This window comes from Bombina bombina, chromosome 4 (genome assembly GCF_027579735.1).
Source record: "Bombina bombina isolate aBomBom1 chromosome 4, aBomBom1.pri, whole genome shotgun sequence".
NCBI classification, from domain to species: Eukaryota; Metazoa; Chordata; class Amphibia; order Anura; family Bombinatoridae; genus Bombina; species Bombina bombina.
In genome coordinates, this window is record NC_069502.1 from 423,134,791 (window position 1) to 423,147,754 (window position 12,964).

A 12,964-nucleotide genomic window follows, 5' to 3' on the forward strand; every position below is an offset into this window, starting at 1 on the left:
CTACGGAGAGAGGCCCGCGGGACCACAAACATCTGTGATATCAAACCGTCCATCCAAGGAGAGACACGGACCTAGGTAAGGGTCCTCTAAAAAGGAATCAATCGAAGATCCAACTTCCAGAGGAACCCTAAGCTGCCTCCTACAAGGAGGAACGTACCTCTAAAGTCCGTAGACTTGGCGATCTAGCAATAGCCTCAAACCCAAGAGTCACAAAGGACTTCCTTAACGGTCTAAGATTTGGCACCCAGGGCACCTGGATCGCAAAGAAATTTCGTAGGCAAGCGTTAATACGTGCTAAACACACAGGCAGGGTAGCAACTAACACCCGAAGGCCAATGAGAACCCTGTACCCTGCTCGCCATCTTTAAAGTAATTTAACGGTACTCATTTAATTGACCACAGAAGGATGAAGGGCGGAGTCGGCCCTGCTGGGATTCAAACCAGTGACCTTGGATCCTTTAAACAGGCATTTTTGTAGTCAGGACATTTACCAACTGAGCTACCTCACCGGTCCCAAACAATCGAACTTAAAACACCGCCCACAAAGCACCTAACGGAGCATCGAGGAAAAATGGTCAACTATCTGACCCCAGAAGGGTGGCCCTCCGTAACCGACCTCGTTTCTTCACTGAGAAGCCCCAAGGCTAGAGTTGCAATGAGGACGGAAAAACACCCGAATATCGAGACCATGGTCAGGCCAAGGGTAATGGAAGAGACAACAGCCAGAGAACCTTGAAGGATCTACCTTTCAAAATCTTCTTTAAGCAGGCAAAAGCTGGAGCTTCGCAGCTCCCCACAGAAGGTAGGGAACACCTGCACGTCAACTCTTAGAGTAACACAACTCTGAGCAAAGAAAGAACATGCCCGCGCATCCAGACCATATGATCCACCCAAGGCGGGAAGGAAGGAAACTCCGCCACTGCAATAAAATGCTTAATAGGCTAAGAGTCAGCGTCTGGATGAACCTTGAGTGAAAATGCATATAATTTATCACTCAGTATACCAGACCACATAGGTCACACACATCTCACAACTTCAAAGAATGGAATAACGGTCCTGAGTCCCCAGGGATCTAAAGAACCATGATGATGTCTGCAAAAACAGATCCATATCCCAGGCGAGAAGCCCGAACAACCAACCTAGATTGGCATTCATAACCCTCCGTACGGAGGGGTTGTATTTAAACAACAGGCCTCATACTTCGGTAGGATCTGAGCCCGAAGTCCATAGAATAGGCCAAGAGACATTTCAGAATCCAGCAGGATTATCAGCACCACGAGGGTGACATGAACCCTGGTAACAGCCGAAAAAGTATCCGACCAGTACCTGCCTGGCATAAGGACACTTTAGAACTGTCCAAGGTCCAAGAAAATTCGTCCCGAAGGATCGATAAATGAACTAGAAAAAACATAATTCTATTATTCAACAAGTGCGCAACTTCTGAGGAAGTACCCACATGACCTAAATCGCAACTATCGGTTCCAGAGAAGAACGTTCATAAAAATTTAAATCTAACAGACATGAGCTTAAGAAAAAACAAATTAAACACATCTTTAACAAACCTTTAACACCCTTTAACAAACATCTTTAACAAACCTTTAACAGTCCTAATGGCTGGGGCACTCTAACCTCTTGTGAACCAGACAACCCACGAGCAAGAGTCTCTCCGTTGCACACAGTCAGCATACGGAAGTGAAAAAAACATAAATTATGCTTACCTGATAAATTCCTTTTCTTCTGATGGAAAGAGTACACAGCTGAATTCATTACTTTTGGGAAATAAGAACCTGGTCACCAGAAGGAGGCAAAGACAACCCAGCCAGAGGCTTAAAAACTTCTCCCACTCCCCTCATCCCCCAGTCATTCTGCCGAGGAACAAGGAACAAAAGAAGAAATATCAGGGTAAAAGGTGCCAGAAGAATAATAAGGACGCCCCACATAAATTGACGGGTGGGGAGCTGTGGAGTCTTTCCATCAGAAGAAAAGGAAATTGGAACAGGAACATGGCCTTTCAAGTGTAACGAATAGTGGCATCACCTCTGCCATGGACTTGAGAGTAGAAAGCAGGCAGCGGAGCGAAGTTCGACAACACCAATTGCTTGAGGAGCTGTTAATATGAGTCAGGACGGTTTCGCAGAAAGACTCTCTCTGCATCTCCGGACTCTAACTTTCATCCAAACCCTCACTGAGAGACTGACAGGACTACTTAAAACTCCTGTCCCATCCCAAAGAGTACTCTCCTCCATAAGAGACAAAAAACAAAAATTAAAAATTCTGACACTTCTCTGCCATCCTCCTGGGACGAAAGGCAAAGAATGACTGGGGGTGAGGGGCGTGGGAGGAGTATTTAAGCCTTTGGCTGGGTTGTGTTTGCCTCCTACTGGTGGCCAGGTTCTTATTTCCCAAAAGTAATGAATGCAGCTGTGGACTCTTTCCATTTAAGAAGAAAACAACATAACTGCACCCATGCACAGTTCCAGTCAAGAAAAGGGCACGTAATCTGGAAAGATTGCATCATTAAAAGAAGGCCATTATGTTCCGTAAAGGCCGTGAGCCTAAGTATAGCTACACAATTGCAGATAGAACCATATAACAAACATGATTAAAAGTCCTCCCTGTTCAATAATCCCCCTCAGGAGATATTAAACCATGATTCCTTATTAAGATAAAAGGAGTCTCACTGGGAATCTACCTTGTTTCGTTAACATTACATTCACATATCGAAATAAAATAAAACAATCTTACCGGAATCTACGCCATGGAACAGGAACTTGGCCCTTCAAGTGTGACAGATAGTAGCCTCGCTTCTGACATGGACTTGAGTGAAGAAAGGTAGGCAGCAAAACTTGTCAACGCTGATTACCAAGGAGCTGTTAATATGAGTTGGGATGGGTTCGCAGAAAAACTCTCCCTGCATCTCCGGACTCTAACTTTCATCCATGCTCTCACTGAGAGGCTGACAGGATTACTTAAAACTCCAGTCCCATTGCGAAGCGTACTACCCTCCATGAGAGACTAACTCAAACTTCTGACACTTCTCTGCCAACCTCCTGTGACGAAAGGCAAAGAATGACTGGGGGATGAGGGAAGTGGGGGAGGTATTTGAGCCTTTGGCTGGGGTGTCTTTGCCTCCTCCTGGTGGCCAAGTTCTGTGTTTCCCAAAAGTAATAAATGCAGCTGTGGACTCTTCCCTTTTAAGAAGAAAATACAGGTGATTTTATCTATCACTGTTATACACAGTATTAATACTATAGATTAAGCTGCCTTTATCAAGCTATATACTTTTTAACAGCTTTCTTAGAGGAACCATTCATTTTATCACCAATGCCGCTTGGTAGTGACACTATGACAATATCTTCTCAGTTACTAAATGTTAGTACAAAAACATTCCTGACAATATTTATTGTTATATATATATATTTTTTTATGGGAAGTTAAAGTAGTTTATTTGGTTTAAACACAGGGATCACAATTATTTTTTCACTTACTCTGCTAAACATAGGACAGTTTAAAGTGAATGTAAATTTTGATGCTAAAGTGCCCGGTTTTTAAAACTTTGATTAAAAACAGGGTCACTTTAATTCATCAAAATTTACATTTCACTCCTGTTGTGTAAAAAAACTTACCTTTTAAACTTCACAGCAGCTCCAGCTTCTTTCAGTCTCACAAGCCATTTCTGGTGTCAGAAATGATTGATAGGTCATCCTCCAATCACAGCTTCCCCCCCGGGGGATTCAGTGTCTGATTCACTGCTGTGATTGGAGGAAGCCAGATGCCTCATTTTAGACCCAGGAAGAGGCTTTGAAATGGGTGGAGGAAGATGGAGCTGCTGTGAAGATTAAAAGGTAAGTTTTTTTTCACAACAGGAGTGAAATGAAAATTTTGATGAATTAAAGTGCCCTTGTTTTCAATCGAAGTTTTAAAAACCCGGCACTTTAGCATAAAAGTTTACATTCACTTTAAGGTGATGCAGTTAAAAGGGGTTACTGTAACTGTCTGCTATTTTAACCAGATTTTTTATACAGTAGAAACAGTTCACTTGCTACATTTGTTTATATATATATATATATATACATACATACATACACACACACAGTATATATATAGTATATATATATATATATATATATATATATATATATATATAAATATATACTGTATATTAATTAATATAATTTTACAGTTTAATAAGTGAAAACAGGGATTTAAACAATTCAATTACATAATCTACACATATTATATAATCAACAAGCAGGCTACCTTAGCATACAAGTGTAATTCCCTGTATCATTGAGAAGGACAGGCCAAAACCAGAGTAGGTCCTTGTCTTTATTAATTCTGTTGTCTGGGAGGCGGAAATTAATTGGCTCTTCCAAGTCTCTCCCTTGAGCAGTCCAATACCACATGAGAGTTAGGCCAGATGAATGTGCCGTGCTGTAGTTATGTTTCAATATTTCCTGGAAGAGAGGGCATCGAATACGAGCAGGTTCTCCATCGTAAACTTGGATTAGTTTAGTGGTGTCCACTCCCCAGTCATCACATCTCTCTGAAGATAAAGCAAATAGAAAAATAGAATTATATCTGTACAGTACCAAACAAACTAGCAATTTATCTGGTGTGTTGTACACCCAGGTACTTTATTTATGATAGCTACTGCAAAGTGCAAGTCACTTCACTTAAACCCTCATTTAACAAATATTACACTATATATTATAGTTCTGTGTGTTCTGCATCTGCAGTATGCAAGATGAAAGAGTACAATACATAAAATCCTAAAATATGGAACTATTTTTTAGTGTTATAACAATGCTCAATACAGTAAATTCCTACTATAAATTGCACTGGGTCTTTCAGTTGCTAGTACTGAAGCTATAACATTCAGCCACAGGGAGGACTCGGCTATTACTGCAATTTCTCTGTTCAGTATTTTCACTTTTTGGACTCTCTGGCTCTAAAATATAGATATATACAGACCAATTTCCTTCACAGGTCTTCCTGGGATAAAATTAAATAAAATATTATCATTGTACGGGGCATTCCCTAGCATAAAAATTCAATATGGAAAAAAATTCTAATATTGATGCTGAGGTTTGACTGATCCCTAAAAATGTATAAATGCAGATTTAATTCTGATATAACATGTTTGAATTATGCACCAGTTTCAAGTAGTTGCTAGAAGCATAATAATGAGTTGATCTGGAGTTAAACTTGGACTGGCTTAATGACATAAGATGTAGCGATGAGGATGTCTCTTTTGCCTCCAAATCCCCCCCACAACCTTTCTTCCAGGTGAACCACACAATATTTGATAATTACTTGCTTGCAATTACTGACTCAGAGGTTCCTCAAACAAGAAACCATGCACTGCTTATGCATTCTCTTGGAGCAAAAGGGCAAAGCATTCCCTTAAATTTGAGACTTTACTTAAAGGGACACTGTACCCAAAAAATTTCTTTCATGATTCAGATAGAGCATGCAATTTTAAGCAACTTTCTAATTTACTCCTATTATCAAATCTTCTTTATTCTCTTGGTATCTTTATTTGAAATGCAAGAATAAGTTTAGATGCCGGCCCATTTTTGGTGAACAACCTAGGTTGTCCTTGCTGATTGGTGGATAAATTCATCCACCAATCAAAAACTGCTGTCCAGAGTGCTGAACCAAGAAAAAAAGCTTAAATGCCTTCTTTTTCATATAAAGATAGCAAGAGAACAAAGACAAATTGATAATAGGAGTAAATTAGTAAGTTGCTTAAAATTGCATGCTCTATCTGAATCACAAAAGAACATTTTTGGGTACAGAGTCCCTTTAATGCTTTATAGAGATTTTTTTGTGCCAAAAGTAAATGTGTTAGCTAATCATTAAAAATTCAGCCAACGTGAACAGAAACCAGGAGGATCAACACTACAGTGTATTGCCGCACTGAGAGATCTAATTGTTTCTTGTTAATTTGGAAATGTGGCTGATAAATGATTAGAGATCAGCTTATTGAGAAAACAAATATACCTTGCATAAGATTTCCTATTAGAATATGATAGATCACTAGTCATAACTGTTTCAACACAAATTAAGGCTGCTTTGGGATAAGACAAATTAATGAACCTGGGCACAGTTCAAATTGTGAATCCCTTACAGAAACTTCCAGTACAGGCATAGACACAGGATTACAACAGGAGGGTTAGTGAACAACCACTTCCAGCAGGATAAAGATTCCAAACAATTCCCCTACAACATAAAGTATTAATCTAATCATTAAGCCCCCTAACCTAACACCCCCTAAATTAACCCCAATTACATACAAAAATATTTTCATTATCCTTCTACTCAGAATGTTGCAAACTTTGTAAGATGTCCTTCAAAAGCAGCACAATGCAAGTGATGTGAAAAGACTGGACACTTTGACAAGATATGCCATAGTAAGAAGTTTAAACAACAAAGTGCATGTTATTCAAGTGCCAGGTGTTACTTTTTTTTACATGTGAATGAAAAAGTATTCCCTCCATATGCTACTGAAACAAATATGTGCACACCTACAAGTTCTCAATATCTTCAACCTGTCTGAGAGCTCTTCAGTAGTCTCTATATTGCCTGATTCAATTATACTTGCATTATTTTAGGAATGTGTCACTTACTGAAACAAAATTACATTTGGTATGCTATTTAAAAAAAACCCCATAAATTATGCTTACCTGATAATTTTCTTTTCTTCTGACGGGAAGAGTCCACAGCTGCATTCATTACTTTTAGGAAATACAGAACCTGGTCACCAGGAGGAGGCAAAGACACCCCAGCCAAAAGGCTTAAATACCTTCCCCACTTCCCTCAACCCCCAGTCATTCTGTCAAGGGAACAAGGAACAGTAGGATAAATAGGGTGTAAAAAAGATGCCAGAAGAACAAAAAATTACAGCAGCCTTATAGGTAAAAACACAGGCGGGAGCTGTGGACTCAGAAGAAAAGAAAATTATCAGGTAAGCATAACTTATATTTTTCTTCTTAAACAGGAAGAGTCCACAGCTGTATTCATTACTTTTGGGAAAACAATACCCAAGCTAGAAGATACTGAATGCCAACAACGTGTGGGTACAAAATGCGGCCTCTTCGAAAGGCACCACAGCCTGAATTACCCAACACCCTATAAAAAAATAGACGACACGGGTGAAAACCGGAAGCCCAGGTATCTGCACATTAGTTACACCGCCAGCAAAGCGGAGCTAGAGACCACTCAGTCCCAGAGTCCGTCGAGCACAAACAGCTTCCGAGGAGTCAGTCCAGCAGCTCTCGACTCCCATGAAGGTACCCGGCTGAAAGACAAGGAATGCTACCTGCCCCCAAAAAGGAGAACAAATTCCCAGAAGAATCCAAAGGATCAATCCAATACGGCTCATACACCTAGAACAACCCACGGTTGTCTTACGATAGAAGCGCCCAGGGAGACGAACTCCCTAGAAACACAAGGATCCAATAAAAAAGAGATCCATACACAGGGAAACATGTCCCAAAAAGGGACCCGATAAACACCCCCATATCCTCGACCCAGTACCATACCATAAGGTACTCCAGAAAAACATGAGTTCCCTGTTGCCTCAAAACATATTGAAATCTGCAGGCTAGGAAATCAGAGAAAGCAGAAATAGGATAGCTATCCCAGCAGTAAGTAAAGAGCTCTCCAGGAGAACACCAAACCGTCTGAACAGGAACTCATAATGTCCAGCTTTCATGTAGGAAAGCTGACTCAACCATCGTGAAACCCAAACCACCAAAGGCGTTTTAAAGCCTGCTAGCACACATTCAAAGTGCAATAGCTTTAGCTGGTTTCAAACTGTAAACCTTCCAAAGACTCAACAACAGCCCTCCAATACTGGGATCCAAGGAGCGTCCCAGCACCAGACACCAGTAGAAACTATGAGAACATCAAAAGTCCTTCCACCAAAGGAGAGGACCGACTATGGAAGAAAACCAGATCCCCGAACTTCCCTCCAGGGTAATGGTCCCAGCCCAAAGGATAGTCAAAGACCAAAGACAAGAGTCCCAGATGGGATGGGTCAACGAAGAACAAAGCCCCCCAGTAGACCTCTGACCGCTACTACAAACGGCATACTACCGTGAATCAGGATAGACATTATGCTCAGGTACGAGACCCCACTACCCTGCTGTTTTCCTCAAAGAGGAACACTTCCCAATGGAAGAGGGCTCACAGTCCCCCAGCATCTATATATCAGAATGCAATAATTAACAGCAGCCCCAGCAGGGTTCAAACCCCCAGCCTCCCGCTACAGGAACGGTGGGACCAGTTACTACTCCACATATCCCTTTCCAGGATTCTGAAAACGCAAGAAGGGAAAAACCCTTACAAGGTAAGAAAACAAGAACCCACAGGTCGCCACAGATACTAAGGTAACTCCGAACCAGGAGAACCCATCCCCCACTCTAGGAGAGGAGACTAAAGCAACAGAAACCACCCTACCATAGAGGCGAGACACCTCAGCCATATCGCCAACCCAGGTGAAAGACACCTGGAGACACCTGGAGTCTACAAGGAACATCAAATGCGCCAGAAGACCAGTAGGGGACCCATCAGAGAGACCTAGAATCAAAGCCACAGGCAGATAGGCATCTCCCATGAGAAACAGAGCTCCACCCCCCTCTGAGAGGGGCACGCAGGACTACAAACACCTAAGGTAAAACCGAACTGTCTACACCCATCCAGGGAGAGACATGGATCTAGGCCAGAGTCCTTGAAAAACGGAATCGATCGAATGATCTAACTCCCTGAGGAACCCTAAGCTGTCTCCTATGATTAGGAGTGCACCATCTAAAGTCCGTAGACTTGGCAATTTAGCAACAGCCTCAAACCTAAGAGTCTGAAAGAACTCCTGAACAGTTTGAGAATTTGGCACTCGGTACTCTTGGATAGCAAGGAAAAAACTTGTAGACAAGCGTAACCACGTGTTACACACACTGGCAAGGCAGCAACCAACACCAGAAGGTGACTGTTGAACCCTGAACCTTACTTTCCATCCCAGAGAGATAGATGCAAAGCACCCTCCATGAAGCCCTTAACGGAACATCAAGGATAAATGGTCAACTACCGGACCCCAGACCTCAACTCATCACTGTTAAGCCCCAAGGCTAGATATGCAACAAGAATGTTGAAGACTATGGTCAGACCAAGGGTATAATATGGAAAAGACAACAGCCAGAGATCCTTGTAGGATCAATCTTCCGGAAAAAAAAACTTTAACAGGGTAAAAGCTGGAAGCCTCGCAGCTCCCCACATAAGGCAGGAAACCCCTGCACTCCACCTCTTAGAGTAACGCAACTCTGAGCAAAGAAAGAAGGACATGCCCGCGCTTCCAGACCAGATGACCCACCCAAGGTGGGAAGGAAGAAGACTCCGCCACTGCAAGAAAATGCTCAATAGGCCAAGAGTCAGAATCCAGAAGAACCTCAAGTGAAGATGCAAATTGTTCACTACTCGGAACACCAGACCACATAGGTCACTCACATCTCCCAACTCCAAAGGAATGGAAACTACGGTTCTGAGTCCACAGGGACCTGAAAGAACCATTATGACGTCTGCAAAAACAGATCCGTATCCCAGGCGAGTAGCCAGAAAAAGACAACCTTAAATCGGCACTCACAACCCTCTATCAGAGGGGTTGTATCTAAACACTAGACCTCATACTTCAAACAGGATCCGAGCCCGGAGTCCATATCAATAGGCCAAGTGACATACAGAATCAGACAGGATTAAATCAGCACCACGAGGGTGATATGAACCCAGGTAACAGCAGAAAAGCGTCCGACCAGTACCTGCCTGGTATAAGGACACTCCAGAACTGCCCACGGTCCAAGAAATTCGACCTGAAGGATCAATAAATGAAATAGAAAACATAGTTCTATTATTCAAAAAGTGCGTAACTTCCGTGGAAGTGCCCACGCGACCAAAATCGCAAGTATCGATTCCAGAGAAGATAATTCTCACAAATGAAAATGTAACAGAAATGAGCTTAAGAAAAACAAATTAAAAAACATCCATCCAGATGCACCCATTGAGTGAACGTCCAAGGTGAATGAGAACGTCAGAGGCCCCATTCACCTAAGCTCAGAACTGGAACCGAAACATAAAGAAAAAATAAAACAGAGACGGTAAGGAGATTGGCTTCATACCCAAAAGTCGCGTCCAATTTGCCATCCAGCGTCTAAGGCCTCGGATCCCTCGGCCCACTAGGACTGGGATCCTCTAACATCACCAAAACGTGCCTTAAAAGAACACGAAGACGTGCCAGCCTATAATGGAATGCAAAATCGTCCCTCGTTAGATCAACAAAAGACCCTGACCCTGAGGTTGGGGCCCCTGAAGCCTCAGAGGCCAACGCTTCCCCAGGAGGCTGAACTTAATCAGGTGATCCCACACCTGACGGGCCCTGGTTAACACAACACGGACAGTATCTTAGAAATATTTCACTTGGGAGATACAAATGAGTCAGTGCCATAGAAATGGCCATGCGGAAGGAGTAAAGGCTTGCTTGCGTAGCCGATAAAGGGTCTGGGGCACGCGCCTCACGGGACATGGAAACCTTGGAGGTGGATGGCTCAACGCACTCTAAGCTCCCTGATTCGGGAGAAGAGAGTACTCTAGAACGGCAATCGAAACATAACTGATGGGCATTGATTACCCGGGCCATTTCATATTCATTACAATTCTCCATATCTGAGACATCCATGTCTAACAAAACAGAATCCTCCATAATCTTGGGATTACAAAAATGACAAAAAATAACTGGCACCCTCTTTACACCTCTTTACAATGGCTGGGGCACTCACCACCTCCTGTGAACCGGACAACTCACAAGCCTCTAAACTCTCTCTGTCGCACACAGTCAGCATACGGAAGTGAGGAACAATGTAAACGCACACGTCACGAGGTGCACCGTGCCAGTCACAAAAAGGGTGCACAATCTCGAGAGATCGCGTCATTAAGATAAGGCTGTTATGTTCCGTAAAGCCATGAGTCCCCCCTGTTCAATAACCCCCCTCAGGAGATATTAACCCATGATTCCTTATTAAGATAATAGTAGCCCCACTGGGACCCTACCTTGTTTCGTTAACATTACATTCACATATCAAAATAAAATTAAATAATCTTACCGGAATCTACACCGTGGAACAGGAACACTGCCCTTCAAGCATGACAAATAGTAGCCTCACTTCTGACATAGACTTGAGTGAATAAAGGTAGGCAGCGAAACTTGTCAACGCTGTTACCAAGGAACTGTTAAGATGAGTCGGGATGGGTTCGCAGGAAAACTCTCCCTGCATCTCCAGACTCTAACTTTCATCCATGCTCTCACTGAGAGGCTGACAGGATTACTTAAAACTCCAGTCCCTTTGTGAAAAGTACTACCCTCCATAAGATATATTTTCTCTGTGAAAAGGCATAGTGTGCAAGAGACTGCACCCTGAGTGGCACTAGCCTTGTGGACAAGCACAGAAGTTTTTCTAGCTATTGTTCTGTCTCAGTGAGTGTGTCTCTCTATTTTCTTGATTGTATGTAAATTGCTCTTAGGTCTCATTAAAAATAAAAGGGGAAACCAGACGTGGACTCCTTGCACACATGCCCTAGAGATATGCAACTGCACCTCACTGATGGGGCCCAAGAGAGGCCGAAACGTACGTCTGGGGTTTGTTGTTTGTCTTGTTTAGAGAAGAATTGCCTGGTATTTCGGTGCTGGACTGTCATTGGGCAGGATCAGAGTGATATGCTACAGGATATTTTTTCTCTGTGAAAAGGCATAGTGTGCAAAAAGAGACTGCACCCTGAGTGGCACTGGCCTTGTGGACAAGCAAATAAGTTTTTCTAGCTATTGTTCTGTCTCAGTGAGTGCGTCTCTCTATTTTCTTGATTATAGGATCATTGGAGACATAGGAGATCACCTGCAAAACTAGTGCATATGAAAAAGAGATGTATACTAAATAGTATGTTCATGGATTTCTAAAACCAAGTTCTGATGTAGCTTCAGAAGTTAGGTAAAAAGAAACAGTTGCAAAAAGGCAAAATAAATGTAAAGCCTACACGGGAAAACAATGGTGAATAAATGAACCAACATTTAAGTATGGCAACTATGTCAGAATGCAGAAACAGGGAATTTTACGATAAGGAGAGCAGAGATTGGCATTCCCTTTCATAATTATTAATACAAAGAGATCTTGTACATATAAACTTTCTGATGTTCATCTATGACACTAGTTTTCAAACCTGTCCTCAGGCCTCCCTAACAGGCCACATTTTGAAGATATCCGAACTAGAGCACAGGTGAAACAATCAGCTGATTAGTAAACATGGTTATGCTTCCTGCGCTCATCCAAGGTAATCCAGGAAACCTGGACTGTTGGGGAGGCCTGTGGACAGGTTTGAAAACCAATGGTCTATGCCCACCAGCCTAGACTAGAGAATGTGTTGTGTAAATGTTACTGTTATGTTAAAAAACATTTTTTTGTGTATTTTTCCTTCAGTACATTTTGCGAGGGTGAAGTTTTAACAAAGGAGAAAATGTTATGTTTTGAGTTTGATTGAGGTGAGTAGTGCAAGTGTTGGTTTTGTCTGTTTGCTAAGCTGACATTTGTAGCTGTTATGCACCAGTTTATGCAGTAACTAGAAGCATAATAAAGAAAAGATTTTTTGCAGTTAATCATGGACTGAATTATCAACCCAACAGATCTGAATAAAAACCTGTGGAAAATAGCTTTTTGCTTTTCTGTCACCACACAACATACTAATAAACTTACCAGTAGAATGATTTAACATTATGCCATCCTTACTACAAATGTTCAACAGAATTCAGCCTCTCGTGTTTCCCATCTCAATTGCCCTAACCGTGATTACAGATTAAGGGGTCTATTTATCTAAGCGTCAACTGAAAATACGCTTGAATTCCGCGTCGTATTTGTCGCGAGATTGA

The 12,964-nt window shown here is 42.1% G+C and overlaps 1 protein-coding gene across 3 annotated transcripts in view; it reads right to left on the minus strand.

The window, feature by feature from the left end:
• The window catches only part of IL1RAP (interleukin 1 receptor accessory protein), a 524,293-nt gene that overhangs the window by 174,887 nt on the left and 336,442 nt on the right, over nucleotides 1–12,964 (minus strand). For all 3 annotated transcript variants that reach the window (XM_053710238.1, XM_053710239.1, XM_053710241.1), the window contains exon 3: nucleotides 4,261–4,546. In XM_053710238.1, coding sequence (XP_053566213.1) covers nucleotides 4,261–4,546 — 286 coding nt within the window. The remainder of the gene's footprint in view (nucleotides 1–4,260; nucleotides 4,547–12,964) is intronic.